Source organism: Gouania willdenowi, chromosome 4 (assembly GCF_900634775.1).
Source record: "Gouania willdenowi chromosome 4, fGouWil2.1, whole genome shotgun sequence".
Lineage (NCBI taxonomy): Eukaryota > Metazoa > Chordata > Actinopteri > Blenniiformes > Gobiesocidae > Gouania > Gouania willdenowi.
Window position 1 is genome coordinate 25,953,800 of NC_041047.1, and position 16,054 is coordinate 25,969,853.

General features: G+C 38.6%; 3 protein-coding genes across 11 annotated transcripts in view; 1 reads left to right on the forward strand and 2 right to left on the reverse strand.

The window, feature by feature from the left end:
- pip5k1ca (phosphatidylinositol-4-phosphate 5-kinase, type I, gamma a) overlaps positions 1-4,078 on the reverse strand; it is a 73,721-nt gene extending 69,643 nt beyond the window's left edge. For all 7 annotated transcript variants that reach the window (XR_003673981.1, XR_003673980.1, XM_028445519.1 and 4 more), the window contains exon 1: positions 3,697-4,078. Coding sequence is in view for 5 of the 7 variants with exons in the window: in XM_028445519.1 (XP_028301320.1) it covers positions 3,697-3,823 (127 nt within the window). In the remaining 2 variants the exon portion in view is untranslated. The remainder of the gene's footprint in view (positions 1-3,696) is intronic.
- Positions 4,079-6,063: 1,985 nt separating this feature from the next.
- gpx4a (glutathione peroxidase 4a) lies at positions 6,064-11,220 on the reverse strand. Of its 2 annotated transcripts, none has more exons than XM_028444213.1 (7): positions 11,055-11,220; positions 7,490-7,584; positions 7,265-7,409; positions 6,942-7,093; positions 6,824-6,848; positions 6,613-6,672; positions 6,064-6,425 (listed from the first exon to the last, which is right to left on the reverse strand). In XM_028444213.1, the coding sequence occupies exons 1-7, from the start codon at positions 11,181-11,183 to the stop codon at positions 6,393-6,395; spliced, it is 639 nt and encodes a 212-aa protein (XP_028300014.1). In that variant the 5' UTR covers positions 11,184-11,220; the 3' UTR covers positions 6,064-6,392. The 2 variants fall into 2 exon arrangements, with proteins under 2 accessions (XP_028300014.1, XP_028300015.1); XM_028444214.1 differs by lacking the exon at positions 11,055-11,220 and adding an exon at positions 8,356-8,512.
- A 205-nt stretch (positions 11,221-11,425) lies between these two features.
- Positions 11,426-15,786, forward strand: polr2eb (RNA polymerase II, I and III subunit E, b). Of its 2 annotated transcripts, none has more exons than XM_028444433.1 (8): positions 11,426-11,604; positions 12,601-12,775; positions 12,888-13,003; positions 13,102-13,182; positions 15,164-15,222; positions 15,307-15,385; positions 15,498-15,570; positions 15,638-15,786. In XM_028444433.1, the coding sequence occupies exons 1-7, from the start codon at positions 11,548-11,550 to the stop codon at positions 15,561-15,563; spliced, it is 633 nt and encodes a 210-aa protein (XP_028300234.1). In that variant the 5' UTR covers positions 11,426-11,547; the 3' UTR covers positions 15,564-15,570; positions 15,638-15,786. The 2 variants fall into 2 exon arrangements, with proteins under 2 accessions (XP_028300234.1, XP_028300233.1); XM_028444432.1 differs by having other exon boundaries at positions 15,498-15,566.
- Positions 15,787-16,054: the final 268 nt, after the last annotated feature.

Consider the following 16,054-nt stretch of genomic DNA (forward strand, 5'->3'; position numbering starts at 1 on the left):
CCCACAGACACGCCTTCCGGTGAGGAAGCAGGGCCTGAGGACCCAGAAGTGGACTCTTCTATCTAGCTGAGGTTACTGAGGTGGTTAAAATGATCCTCGGTGGCAGGGCCCCGGGGGCTGTCATGGTTGACATGACTCTGTAACAACGCATGGACATCGGGGGCAGTGTCTCTGGGCTGGCAGACCTCTCTAACCCAACTAGAGAGGGATTACACACCTCAGTCTTCCTGGTAGGGTCTAGTCAGGGATACTGGAGGGGAAGGTACACCGGATAGTCAAACCTCAGATCCATCAATGTAGTTTTCATCCTGGTCATGGAACTGTGGACCAGGTTTACACCCTCAGCATGGTCCTTGATGGTGCATGGGAGTTTGCCCAACCATATGTGCTTTGTGGGCTTGGAGAAGGCTTTCCACCGTGTCCCTCTCCAGGAGTATGGGGTATCTGACCCCCTGATGTGGCTGATGGTAGCTGACACAAAGCGGATAAAGTCTGAATTTTATCACAAACTTCAACCACGTTGTGCCACCGGATCAACCTGAATTACCATTTTTGTCAATTTGTCACAACATGTGTCCATAGAGTCATAGTGGTCGCTGTGACATACACTCGTTGCTTCGTCAGATTGGTCAAAATAGCAGAAATGTTGCGTTGATTGGACAGAATTTCAGGACTGCACAGAAGTCGCGAGGATTGGCTAAATGTACATTAATACCAGCAGTTGCAATCGCAACATGGACTGGCCTAGTTTTCCGCTGTACTCCCCCTCTGTGCTAGCTGCCACCTCTTCCCAGACTGTGCAAGGAATCCTGGGATAGGTAATTAGCTTCTCAGACCAGCTCACAATATAGCGCCAGAAAAAACGACATGTGGCGGGAGTACTTTGAGTTCTCATTTGATACCGTCACATGCCACGGTACTTTTGCAAGAATTTTGAAACCAAGATGCCGTGGTTTCTACAATGTTACATCATTAGTAGACATATGCAATTGTAGAGCCTATATCCACGTCTTTTGTTGTGCAAGTCAAGAAGTGGAAGTAGTTGTTGAGTGTATCTTTTGTCAAGCATTAAAAAGTTCCATCATCTGTTCAACTTACAAAAATCCATGGATTTTTCAAATACATTTCCTGTATTTTCCCATTCGTCACATAGAAATCTGCTTCCATCATCAAACCCAAGGAATAGTGTTTATGTTAAAAGAAACTCAGCACACAAAATATCAGTGAGAGAAGCTGACTCCCCCTTTAAGAGCCACTCACTAACAGATGCTGCTGGATACTCTCAGTATGATCCACATTGACCCCTCCCCACTGTTTAGTCTGTCAAATAAACTGGCTTAACGTGAGCCTTAACTGAGCTTCACATCATGGGCCAACACACACTCATTTAACAGACTATAGACTAATGCTGGAGTCGTGGGCCAATAACCCAACTGCAACAACAACAAAAGAAAACATTTTAAATTAGTTAGCATTAAAGTAAAAACTGTAAAGCAATGCTATGCTTCATAATATTCACATACAGAAAGTAGTTTCACTATAGGGGTGGTTTATTTGAAACAGAAAAAAAAAAGTTGATTAATTATATTTACTAAATACATACTATAACACTACGCTGATGGGTCACAAAAATACTCATGGTTGTTAATGTAAACATTCTTGTCTATATATTCTTTTTCGCTGATATTTTTCCTCAAGTAAAATATTCGGGAGCACAAAAAAATATTAATTTATAGACACAAATAATTTAACAACACATCACTCATTTTTTATTTACATTTGGATTTGTCATTTCTTTCCTTTGTAAAGCTTTTGTGTGCTGCATGTAGGAATGTGCGATATTTTATCGTTTATGATTTATCATCAAAAATATTCTCACAGGTAAGAATATGTCATCCCACGATATAAACGATAAATTCCCATGTCGGAAATTAGCGAGGGCCACGGGCCATTTGTCCCTCAATTTAGCCAAGAATGCCGCTAAAAACCTTGTTCCACAGGACAAAACTGTCCCTGTATGTTGTCAACTTTTTATTCTCTGCAGCGGAATGCTATTCACGGCAGCTCCGTAACGAAGCCTTCATGGCAGCGGTGTGCGCCACTGCCGCTTCCGCCCCTCAACCCTCACACACCCACAGGCTACGTCACGGCTACCTGAAGCTGCTGAGCTGCGATACATCATGGACTGCTATTTGGTTAAAACCAGAAAACCATCCAACAAAGTGAACCAATCCAAGTTCCTCCATCAGATCCACCCAAAGTTCCACAAACACGGGGACAGAGATGAACCCGCAACAACGATTATGAACTGGAAACTCAACTAAAGCTAACTATGCTAAGCTAACACACCGACACACAGACTGGGCTAAGAGCTAACGCTAACCACTCCATATAAATAATAGACAAAGTAAAAAGTACACATCTTACTGTCATTAAGCCACAGATTTGTTTATGGTCAGATTTAACATGCACATAATCGAGCAGCCCTAGCAATATATCGATGATCGGAAAATCGCTGTATCGTGATAATCGAGAGTTGAGGGATTCGATCCCAGTCCATACCTGTCTATGTGTCGAAGTGTCCTTGGGCAAGACACTGAACCCTAAATTATTCCCACATGGCAGCTCTGTCCCATTGATGTGTGAATGGGTGAATGAGCTGATATGTAAAGCGCTTTGGGACTACCTCAGTGTAGGAATAAAGCGCTATATAAATCAAGTCCATTTACCATAATATTGTTATTGTGGGATTGATATGTGATTGTTTTTTCACGGGCCTCTTGTCATGTATTTTTCAATGAACACAAACAATAAATCAATCAGTTTCGCAATAAACAATTTCAGATTTTGTTTAAACTAAATAAATACAAGATTTAAATTTGAAAGCACAGATTACAACAATAAAGCAAACAAATCTGTGGCTTTACCTCTTCAACATATCTAACTAACTTCACGTTTCAGGAAACATGATAACATGTGGACTGCACTTCTTAAACACTCTGAATTTAACAAGACAGTACAAGAAAAATAAAAAAATAAATAAAAATTGCAGCCTTTGTGATTGGAAAATCAATGCAATTTATCGCTCAGCCTTAGTCCTAACACAGATCTACCACTAGACAAGCCTCACTAAAGAACTCACTCACACGTGCTGTCCCTTAGAGGAGAAAAAGACAAAAGTGGCACACATTGTGCAGCTGTTTGTTAGTAAATGTGCAACAAATTTAACCTTAAATTGACATGCTGGTCAGACTTCATTTGAAATAAAGTTATTGAGATTTATATCGCATATCGCCATTTCGAGAAAAGATATGGAGATATGAGTTATGGTCCATATCGATAGCCCAGCCCTATCAGCAGGTGATAATGTGTGTCTAAACCTTTAGCAGCTCAATGAGACACTGACAGTTTAATATCTATTTGGTTTCCCATAACAACCAGCACTATTATATAACATATACCAATTAAATAAATATAGCATTGATTCGTGACTCTTCTGATTTGATAAAAATAAATGTTAATATAATATAGAATAAAGTGAGTAGTGTGTCCTGCTCCATCATCACTGAGCTGCTAACATACATAGCTACACAGTCCATGCTAGCTGAGATGATTCGGGACTTTCTAGTGAGCAGCAGTGAAGCGATGTGTATGAGAATAAATCAATGTATTATAATACAGGAGGTGACACAGTACCCATGTCTGCGGCGTCCATCCCGTAGCTCACCCCCACCACCGTGTCCCCATCATCGGATGCTGCGGCTGCGGACAGCGGGCTCTCCTCCCCGGCCTCCGACAGCCCGACCGCTCCCTCTGCTTCCATTCCGCCTCCGGGAGGACGAACAGGCGAAGAGCCGCAACGACACAGCGAACCCGGCGGGACTGTGAGATGTTTTTATATGGTGCTATCAAGCGGAAGGGTGGGTGATAGTAATCCGGAGCCGTCCCTTCATCTGTGCGGTGTTTTCCTCTCGAAGGTTTCCTCCAGACACAGTCCTGCTGAAGCCGCTCCTCCGCACTGCACTTGCTGCTGCTGCCGCCCGGCCCTGAGCTCACAGAGGCGGGCTCCCCCTACAACTCATCGGGGGAGCTGCAGCAAGTTTACGGTCCAACGACTTTATGTGGCCCAGAGCCGGACATAGAGTCAACAGCGACATCTATAGGTTAATTTACGTAGTGCAACTTACTACACGGGCCCTCATCTCCTCTGCTCCCACCCAGCACAGAGCCAAACAGGGAAAATAATAACTGTAATAAAGTATCTAAAGTGCCCCGAGGTGTGAATGGTTGTCTTGCAATAGTTATCTTGTGGCTTGCAAAAATATATTCATCCGTGAGCTGTTTTACATTTAATCACATTTTAAGACATGTGTCAAACTCATGGACCGGGGGCCAAATCCAGCCCTTTTGTAGAATCCAAATCGGCCCGCAGGAGAAAGTAAAAATGTAACCCAACAATATTTGCACGGACTCACAGTTTTCCCGGTGCTTATATCACATGATTGCAGTGATTTTTAATGTTAATCTGTTGAAAACAAACTCATAATTCTTACAAAATCTTTTAATGTTCCTCAAATTATAACACAATTGGCCACAAAATCTAGGTAATGACTGATATTTATCACTTATTGGTTGGATATGGTCTGGTTTTTTTGTACAAGTTCAAACTATGGCACAGCAATGTTGAAATTACTCGTTTTCCTGCATAAAATCTGTGGCCCACTTGAGATCAAACTGCTCCACATTTGGCCCCTGAATTAAAATTAGACTCCACTGCATTATAACTGCAAATCTAAATGTATTGTATTGGGATTTTTGATGTACACAACTTGTTGTATATTGTAAAATGAAAGGAAAATGAGACATGAGACAAAAAGCATAAATAAATCAATAAATAAACCTCAAAAGTACATGGTTATTCATCCCCTTTTCTGATACCCTTGAATAAAATCCAGTGCAACAAAGTGTACATCCGGGTTTTTTTGTGCACTTAGTATTTGCAGACTATTCAATTTGGGACGCACTACACACTATTTACTTTCCGTGGAGGACGTAAAGGATATATACATGATTGGAATCATGGTAGCAGCTTTCTGATCTATTGTAAAGTCTGTATAATGTTGGCAGCTGTTTTGGTAAGGCTGCCAGTCATCTCTGAAGGATGGGGAAGAGCATTGTACTATCAGACTACCATGATGAACAAACTCCAAAGTAAGCAGAAGGCTACTTTGGAGCATTTGCATGGAATCGAATCAATCTTGGAGAGGATGGAAAGGATGTCTCGGCCAATTTCTGTTTGATGCCACATATTGGATTACTGCTGAGACCAGCAAGACTCCAAGGCTACTGAAAGAGTGCTAGCCTGAAATGAAAACAAATTGTTATCACCCTTTGGGCTCCACTCCACAACCCGCCCAAGGTTGTGTCTCAATCTCACTATGGATGTTTACAGATCTGAGGCTCCCCCCCACCCTCATCTCCCCATTTGCCATTTTACCATCTGGACTCTCATCTTCTGAACCAGGCCTATCAAGGCCACATCTGACTGTTTCAGAGAAGAGAGCAAATGTTTCATTTTGTCTATGCCTTCACCTGCACCCTGCCCCTCCTCCCCTCCAGCTCAAGGAAGTGTGGAGAAGTGCCCAGAGGCTGCACGCCCACGCCCCCCCAGTGGCTGAATATCCTCTCTCCCTTTTCGCCCAGCCCCCATCCCCCACACCACGCACCCGGACCCACCACCTGCCCACGTGCTGTTTTCTTTTTGTCTCGTGCCGAGGTGGGTTTTTCCTAGTGTTAAACTGCACTTTCCATAAGGAATTCAGTCTAAGACCTGCCCTTTTCCCCTCACCCCTTCCTTCTCCTCCTGTTCTTATCCCACTTCTCATCTAAACATGATGGCGCAGAAAACGAAACGGCAGCCGCAGCGTGTTGATGTGTGTCTTTCACTGCAACTACAAAGTTAAATTCCTTGTACTGTACCTGGCGAATAAAATCCTTTCTGATTCTGAGGAGTTAAAACAGACAATTTACTTTTAATAGAAGGAAATAAATATCACAATAATATGGATATGGAATAAACATATTTTATTGTGAAAGCAGTACAACAGGATTCCTAACACAATAATTAGTGATACATTTCAGGACCTCCTTTCTTTTCCTTTCAGAGAACCAAATGAAAATAAGTCTAAATTCTTCCCAGATGGCATGCACGCTATTTTTCATCAGGCCTGCCCTGCCCGACGATGCGGGTTTGTGAACAGACCTTCACTGGTCTGGGTTGGACTCAGACTATGTCCACTGGTGCTCATACTGGGCAGAGGAAGGAGGGGAGAGACTGCTGGTGAAAAGAAGCCGATGGAGTTCCTCTGGAGTCTTAATCTGTGATTTGTTGATTAGAGATACTTTGGGAGATCCTTCTCCACCACCTAAAAAAGAGCACAAAGAGAAAACCATAAAATAACATTGGACAATATAGATATATGTAATATTATTATGGATACTTTTTAATAATACCTATATTACAATAAAGTATTTAATATACTAAAAAAGAAAAACAAAAAAAAACACCACATCACTTGGGTTTTATTGCATTGATAAATGCTTTGTACTTACACTTGGATCATCCAGGGGTCCATATCTCTTCACCACTTGCCCGTCTTTGTTAATCAAAAACTGCATAAAACCCAAAAAACAAAGCACACTGAATACACAATTTAATGCATGATATTTTTTTTATTATTTGTCACTATCAATATTTTGCCTATTTTCTTGTAACAATTGTTGGTTTTTAAAAAGAAATGTATTATATGAAAAAAAATCATACCTTTGTAAAATTCCACTTGATGCTACTGCAAGAAAACAACAACAACAAAATATATTTTAGAAAATGTTAAAAGAAACTGCAAAGCATGTGACCAAATGTGACTTTTTAGTGCACTTACTTCCCAAGGAAGCCTCCCCCATTAGGCTGCTCCTTCAGCCACTTCCATAGGGGATGAGCATCATCTCCGTTCACATCAATCTTACTGAACATGTCAAACTGAGCATTGTAAGACTGAGCAAACTGCTTAATCTGAGTCTCATTGCCTGGCTCCTATAAAAAGGAGAAACATCAGCAACAAATTATGGGTAACAACAGGTTTTTTATAAAGGTGGGAAAACCTTGAATGAACCAACATAAAAACACTTATATTTATAATTAAAAATACAAGGTGCAACTTTTCTTATGTAATTATTATACAACTGAATGCATATTGGAGAGTACCTGGTTCGCAAACTGGTTGGAAGGGAATGCAAGGATGCGTAAACCTCTCTCAGAATATTTGGCGTGCATCTCCGCAAACTGAGAGTAGTTTACTGGTGTTTTTCCTCATTTTGAGGCAACGTTGGTGATGATGACAACATTTCCCCTGAACAGAGCGAAAAAGGAGTTTCCATAGGTCGGAACTGGGAAGGAATGCAGTATATTCCAGAGAAACATGTTGTGTACCTGTATTTTTCTAGGGACACCAAGTTGCCATCAATATCAAGGGCTGAAAAGTTATAGATAGACGTCGCCGCCTGCCAGTCCTCAGCTGATGCAGACTGTTACAGGAAAGAAATGAAAATACAGTGAAGTCTGGGGTTTAGTGTGTAAAAGCAGACCTGAAATGACCAGAGGTGTAAAGAGTATTGATGTATCCTACTCAGTTAGAAGTACTGTTACTTGATTGAAATTGTACTCAAGTCCAAGTACAAGTAAGTCATACATGAAATACTCAAGTACAAGTAAAAAGTAGCTCAATTAAATAGTACTCAAAGTAAAAGTTACTACTTACTTTCACCCCCGACGTTTATTTTTGGTAATAAATCTTGCCACGGTTCCCTTACATACAGTAAACATCTCATATACAGTATAAACTTAAAAAGGAAGATATGAAATCTTATTTTATTTTCCACAAAGGCATCTGTATAAAATATAAGGTTTGTCAAAATGTGCAATTATTTTCTAAATAAATTAAGTATAGCTGCATTTATGAACTCGAAAACTGAGAAAAATTACCTCCATTCAATGTCCGTTTTACTCAGTTACGGTTGGGTGTAGAAATGTAACTAATTACTTTATATCTTTTAAAACGTACTTAAGTACAAGTAAAATGACTGATTTAGAAATATGCTCAAAAAAGTACAAGTACCCATAAAAGCAACTCAATTACCGTAACGTGAGTGCTTGTAATTTCTTACTTTCACCTCTGGAAATAGCATTTATAAAAGTAGCTCGAGATAAAAGTTACCAATAAACCACAAACTGTCATGTTTTTCCAGAACAAAGCTACATTGCAACTAAATAAAAACCTCAAACCTCCCGTTCCTTACCATGGCCTGCAGCAGGACAGAGACCAGCACCGTGCACCCAACCAGGCCCATGACCGCTACCCCTCAGCAGCACCTTCACTGCTGAACCTCCACTGTTCTACTGAGAGCACACGTGTCCTGGTGCTTATACACATAAAGGATCCAAGTAATCCAATCACAAGCCTGATTGGCAGTGTTTCGCCAATAGTTTGTTTTTCCCCTCAGTGTTGCTTAATTCTAAATCTAGATTAGAAGCAAACAGTCAACGGTTCAAAGTTCATCAACTTTATCATAGTCTTTGGAAAACCCGAGGCTAAAGGAGGGTAAAAGCTGTGTGAGTGTGTGTTCCAGGACATTGACCAACAGTGTTATGCAACACAGAAACTGATTAGGTAATGTGTTGATTTCAAAACAAAAACAGGGGAATTACATCGGACGTTTACACCAGATGAAAAGTTCAAATAATTACGATCCTCGTAAGCAAAAAAGCTGCTGTTGAAGATTAAAGAGAAACTTTAACAAGGTTTACTGAATCAGATATAGTTGGCGTACTTTGAACCAGATGATAAAGCAATGTATTGTTATTTTTCCTTCACTTTTTAAACACAGCATTGACAAAAAGTCTAAATGATTTTTTTTTTTTGTGATACATTTTTCATTTGTTTTTTTTCTCCATAGTTTACACCATAGGTACAGGAAACAGTTAATAGTTATTTACATACTAGGTAAAAGCATGTGGCCAATCACTCAATCACATTATGTAGCCATTGTTCCGGTAGATATCCTCCTATCCCTCCCTACACCCTCCCATACGCCCCCACAGATAGAGAAGAAGAAATAGAAGAAAAAAAATAGAAAAAGAAAGTTAAATGAAAAAAAAAAAATAATTTTTAAAAAAAGAGATTTTTTTTTTTTGCCAAAAAATAAATAATATAGTGTAAAATAACCACATGAGTATAAAATTCATAACATAATACTTGACATAGCAGTTGCAGAACATAGACCAGATGACTTTTATAACCTATCAGTGATTTTCACTCGTAACTTTGACCAGCAGTTGATGATAGATGCTTTAAAAAGTCTAAATGAATCTTATATTTAAGTTGAGCATGCTAAAAATCTAGAGAAGTAGGTCATTTGTGCAAGATGAAAACAAATGTTTAAGACTAAACTAATCAGGTTTTATGTCAGATGTGCTGCCTCATGACGTGTCATCTGATAAGAACATCAGCTGATATGAACAAAGGAGGCTTCCATAACTCCCAGTACATCCCTGTTTATTGGAAATGACCCAGTAGAGCCAGAGATCAATCAAGGTGCCCACACTTTAAGATTGAACAATCTGCATCATGTGATGTTTAAAACAGAGCAACAGCTGTAAAAGGTTTCCAGGTCTGATAGATCACTATGTGTTTTCCAACCAATAGATGGCATCATAGATATCATATCAAATATGTGAACACAACAGAGGAGCTTATGCATCATTCTATTGGCTTGATTTATAACAAATTAACTCATATTTGAAATCAATGCACAGGTCTGTGCCTGTCCACTGCAGTTTTATGATTAATCAGCAATAATATAAAAAGTATGTTTAAAGTATATTATCTCCAGAGGTGAAAGAAACTGATTACAAGTACTCGCGTTACTGTAATTGAGTTGCTTTTATGGGTACGTGTACTTATTTGAGTATATTTCTAAATCAGTAATGTTACTTGTACTTAGGTACATTTAAAAGAAGTAAAGTAATTAGTTACACTTCTACACCCAACCGTTACTGAGTAAATTAAGATTTTTTTGTTTTAAAATGATCAACGGACATTGTGAAACTACAAAAAATTGAAATGACCAAACAATCAAATGCATCACATCATCGCCGACTAACCAGATTAAACGTAATGTACGCTGCCAAAACAGCATTGAATGCCTTTTATTTTCACAGTTTTAGAGCCTGATACATTTGAATTGAATTCCTCTGTGCTATTTTATTTAAAAATAAATAAATAAATTGTACATTTTGACAAACGTTTTATTTTATACAGATGCCTTTGTGGAAAATAAATGAAGCTTTAATTGTGCAATATTTGGTCTCTTCCTTTTTAGGTTTATACATGAGATGTTTACTGTATGTAAGGGAACTGTGGCAAGATTTATTACCAAAAATAAACAAAGGGTGGGTAAAAGTAACTAGTAACCTTGACTTCAGTGCTATTTCATTGAGCTACTTTTTACTTGTGCTTGAGTATTTTATGTATGACTTACTTGAACTTAAGTACAATTTAAATCGAGCAAACGTAACTTTTGGGGCTGTTTTTAACTGAAATGGTGAAATGTCGCCCCCTGTGGTCACAGAAACTGACAGGTTACGGGTTTTAGTGTAACACCGGAAACGCTCCCGTAAGTGAGTGTGATGCACTGATCTCTGTTTTACAGAAATCACTTGGTAGTCTAATGGCAGTATGAATACACGTGATATAACACTTTTCAACTATTTATTCACTTGTGCTTCAACAAAGTAAAACCTGCTACATGGGGGCTGACTGTTTCCTAACACCCCCAATAAAGAAAATACATTTTCGTCCTTGCTTGAAGGTGACATTACAGTAAAAACCATAAAGAGAATTCTCCTAAAATGTCATTATGTAAATCTCAGCAAAGGCGATGACGGTAAATATCAGGAACAACATATAATCGCGGTGTATCGCGAGGCTTTACGTTACCTTTGTGGATAAAAGGAAGTAAAGCACCATCGCCAACAGTCCTGTGCTGCTCGCCACGGCTCCCACAGCCAGGGCGACATATAAAGGCCTCATTTTGTTATAGAAAATACCGCATTTAAACACATTCATTGTCCATGTCTGGCCGCACAGTGCACGCTCCTCCCTGCACGGTTGTAAACAACGAGCGCGTTGTGGGCGGAGAAAATGAGGTCGTTTTATTTATTCTTTAAAAAAAACATTTTTTTTTTTTAACATCTATGATTCAATTTTTATTTTAATTGAATTTATTCTAGTTCATTTCATTTATTTATTTATTTTTATTTAGTTCTGCTTTATTTTTAAATTAAACCGTCTTGATATATGTCGTCATTACTTTGCGACGGATGAAAACGTGCCACCAGCGAAACCATCACCACTCGTAACATATATAGTAATAGATAAAAAAAATATATATATAAATATATATTTAAAAAGAAAAACTGTCTAATACGACATGGACGATGAAGAGGAAACCTATAGGCTGTGGAAGATTCGTAAAACCATCATGCAAGTGAGCTAAATGCCAATGTTTTGGGGGGTTAGCTTGCTGGTTTAGCATGTGGCTAGCGTAAAGTAGCGGGCTTCCTCCTTATTTAATAGACAATAAATGTTTCGTTTATGGTTTACACTTAAAAATACGTAATTTATGGTTAGTCTAAATGACAAACCAAGTGTTGTTTAGTCACTGTTCCGTTATTTCGGGTTCTACTGTAAACATAAATAAAAAATGTAGCATCATTCCGATTATTAGCTATTTCTACTTGTTCTCATAACTTTACAATTGTGCTGTTAATACATGATGGTGGTTCATTGGTGACTTAATTCATATTTGGGCAGTGGGGAGAGATCTATAGTCATACATCAGTCTAAAAAATTATCACTTGCCCATAAGTACTTGATCAGCTTCAGTTTTGTGTGATTTTTTTTTTTTTTTTTTTAAATACCATGCATAGAAAATCTAGACCACATATGTCAAACTCAAGGCCCAGGGACCCACTCCGGCCTTTTAGAGCATCCAGTTCGGCCCAAAGGAGAAAGTTGGAAAGACTGAAAAAACATAAATTATTGTCCAAATGACCAAATAATTAATTTGTAGAAATCTCAGCCCTTCTAAATACACAAATTTAATGAAACTCCAGAATATTTGGAGGGTCGCTATTTTCCCATGCTTTTATCACATACCTGCAGTCAAAGAACTCAATTATTTCACATAATTTGATTTTCTCAAATTAAGTAACAATTGGTCACAAAATCAATGAAATTTAAACGGCCTTATGTATTTTATGTATCATTCTTACGTTGTGTAAATTGCAAAATTTGGGACATTAATGTTGAACTTGCTCGTTTTTCCGCCTAAAATATGCGGCTCACTTAAGATCAAACTACTTTATGTTTGGTCCCTGAACTAAAATGACTTTGACGCCTCTGTTCTCGACAAATCTTAAAGTGCTACTGGTGATTTTTCTGAGTACAGGATATGTTTCCTAAAACTTCCCCTCTTTCTCAGCTCTGCCATGATCGAGGCTACCTGGTGACACAGGACGAGTTAGACCAAACACTGGATGAGTTCAAAAGTCAGTTTGGAGATAAACCCAGCGAAGGACGGCCGAGACGCACAGACCTCACTGTGCTGGTGGCTCACAACGATGACCCCACGGACCAGATGTTTGTTTTCTTTCCTGGTTGGTATATCACCAAAAGCCAATCAGAATGAGTCCTCATGCTTTAGTATCACACATATATATGAGTAATAAACCATGTCTGTAAGTCTGAGACATGTTTTTTTCCCCCCAGAGGAGCCCAAGGTGGGGATCAAGACCATTAAGATGTACTGTCAGAGGATGCAGGAGGAGAACATCACACGAGCCATAATAGTAGTGCAGATGGGCATGACGCCGTCGGCCAAACAAGTCAGTAGATTCAATAGTTTCAATAAAAAAAAGGCCTGTAAAGGATTTTCTGAAATACTTTTTTTGTGCTTGGCTCTAATTTGATGCATATCTTCCAGTCTCTGGTTGACATGGCCCCAAAGTACATCCTGGAACAGTTTCTACAGCAGGAGCTTCTCATTAACATCACAGAACATGAGGTATGTATGCTGCACACTAAGCAATATTAGGGAAAACTACACAAAATGACAGAAAAGTACAGGAAACAACTTTAAAGAGCAAAACAGAAAAAAACACGTGCAAAAAATGACAAAAAAAAATACACAAAATTACACCAAGAACACAAAAAATAACTAAAAACACACATTCTCACTCCTTAAAGCAAGTGTGTGGGGAAAAAAAAAGGCTACACGCCAGCCCGGAACTATGTACAACAGTGACGTGCCGTGAGCACTAGGGTTGGGTAGGCAGGTATGCAAATCAAGACCACTAATGTCAACACCAATGACAATTTCATATGTTTCTGCTGGCAAGTGTTAATCTAACAAAATCAAGACCGTAAAACACCATTAAACAAAAACAATTATTTAATAGCAGCCTCCGTACTCTCCAAACAAGATATATCTCATGACACGGCAGAGCATCCGTTGTTTGTGTTGGAAACACAGAGAAAACTACAACAACAACAACTCGGAACAGCCTGAGTGAGACTGCGTAGCGTCTCTGCTGTACCAGGAAATAATGGTGTTTATTCATTTAGGTTATGAAACACACAAAATGCTGACACTTTCAAACGTATAGGTACTGTAGGCTATTGGAAATTGAAAAATAAATACTTTATAATTATATTATAATTAAAACAAATAATCAAAATATCAATTCATCCTTGGGTACCTTGCCTACCCTGACTGTACGTTACTGATGTACAACCACCCTATGTCATTACCCATCATGCCTTGCACTAGTAAAACAATCAAAGATCAGAATGTGTTTTTAATTGAGACATTTAAAGACATTTACGTATAAACGCTTCACTTCTGAGTATTTATTACATTTTTAAGAAAGCATAAGTTGGTGTGTGTGTGTGTGGGGGGGGGGGTCACAACAACAAACAGGTAAATATGATTTTGGCTCTTACCTGACCCATAGACCTAGATCACTGCGACCCGATACAACCTTGTTATGTTCCGCTATGCACGTGCAGAAAAGTAGAGGCGTGGCTTCTGGTAGTTTGGCAGAGGGAGGAAGTGGAGTTGTTTAGGGCGGGGCATCGATATTCTCAGAAACTCCGGATAGCAGCTTTAAAATGTACTGTGTGTGTGTGTGTGTGTGTGTGTGTGTGAGAGAGAGAGAGAGAGAGAAGTTCTGAATTAGGAAGTAGTGCCCACATGTAGGGCTGCTGATTAGTAAGTGATTATAGCATAGATATAGTTATGTTATTAACCCGATAGATGGTCATTTTGCTCATGTATTGCTTCTCTAAGTAACCATTGATTTGTTTCCCCTTTTTCATGCAGGAAACATGAAGACCATTCAAAGCATAGAAAAAGTCAAATAGGTCTATTGAGACTGTGGAGAGTCCGTTAGGAGATGAGGTTTAGGAGTGAAGGAGTTGTCCTAAGACTGAAACAGTAGACCAATGTTGACCAAAGTCAGGGTTAAGTTGGTTTTGGTCATAAATTACCCATAGATTAATGCATTAATTTTTTATCTAAATGCAAAGAAGTGTTATTGTCCCTAAACAGTATGTTTTCTCATTGAAATGTATAGCAGTGTCCTGTATTATTGTGAATGTAAACTTTATTTGTTAATTGTGAATTATTTTTACACAGATTTTTTTTGTTTTGTTACATGTTCGATTAATGTGCAAGTTAAGTCATTGAATTTATTTTTGCTGTGAACTATTTAGTTATAGTGAAGCATGTCAATGTATTTTATCCATCTTTGATAAATGGGCATTATTTGCACTAAATAAAATTTAATTTAAATGTTTGCCAAATGTGCACGTTAAGTAAAATGGGTTTTCATTTCTGCAAGAGAGCAACAGTGAAACAGATATGAAGGGAGGATTATTCGTCATATATGTATATATTGAGTCTATTTAAAACTTCCTTGAAAAAGTTTACATTTTATCTTGAAAGTGCTCGAATTTCACCCTATTTTTATTCTTTTCTGTTCCAGCTTGTACCAGAACACATTGTCATGACAAAAGAAGAAGTGACTGAACTTCTAGCAAGATAGTATCCTTTTAACACACTGGAATTAATCTAAAGCATAATGAATTTAGCAAAAATACATTTGTTTTTACTAAATTTCTACTCCAGTAAATTAAAGGAGAGCCAGTTGCCGAGGATCCAAGCTGGAGACCCCGTTGCTCGATACTTTGGACTAAAAAGAGGACAGGTAATGATTCAAATATGTTCTATGATTGGATTTTTATAAACAAATTGGGTTCTCCATCTTCTCTGTACCTTCTCTACCTCGGACTTTTATTTTCTATCCCCTTTTTCTCCAGGTAGTGAAAATCATCAGACCTTCTGAAACAGCTGGAAGATACATCACGTACCGACTGGTGCAGTGACAGGCAGGTATCAGTTGTTGTAGAACTTGGATCTGTTGGGCATCTTTCAACAAAAGTCTTACTTTACGTTCTAGGTATTCATCTGGAGCAGGGAAGTGGCCGTCACCACTCCATTTGGCTTTTTCTTGTAATTAGTGAATTTATGAAATACTTTACAATGTGATCATCTCTCTCTGATTAGATGATTGTCCCTTTTTTCTAATAAAGTAGTGATTATACTCTACAAGGAAAACATGCCTACTTACTTTTTTGTTTTAGTATTTATCACTTTCATTTGTGGAAAATGAAGCTGGAGAGTATCCACACAAGCCTGAAAACATGCAAACTCCACACAGAAAGTTGTTAGGGTGTTTTTGTTTTTAGGAAGAAGTTCTAACTACAACACAAAACATAAATGAAAAATCTGGTAAGGGCTCTGGAGACATTTTAAGGGTGCTTTCACACATACCCGCACCATGCTTCGTTTTCTTAGGTATTCTGGTCTTTTATGT

Coding starts and splice junctions, on each gene's coding strand:
- polr2eb (XM_028444433.1), top strand. CDS start 11,548: ATGGACGATGAAGAGGAAACCTATAGGCTGTGGAAGATTCGTAAAACC. Junction 11,605..12,600: donor TTCGTAAAACCATCATGCAA/GTGAGCTAAATG, acceptor CCTCTTTCTCAG/CTCTGCCATGATCGAGGCTA. Junction 12,776..12,887: donor GATGTTTGTTTTCTTTCCTG/GTTGGTATATCA, acceptor TTTTCCCCCCAG/AGGAGCCCAAGGTGGGGATC.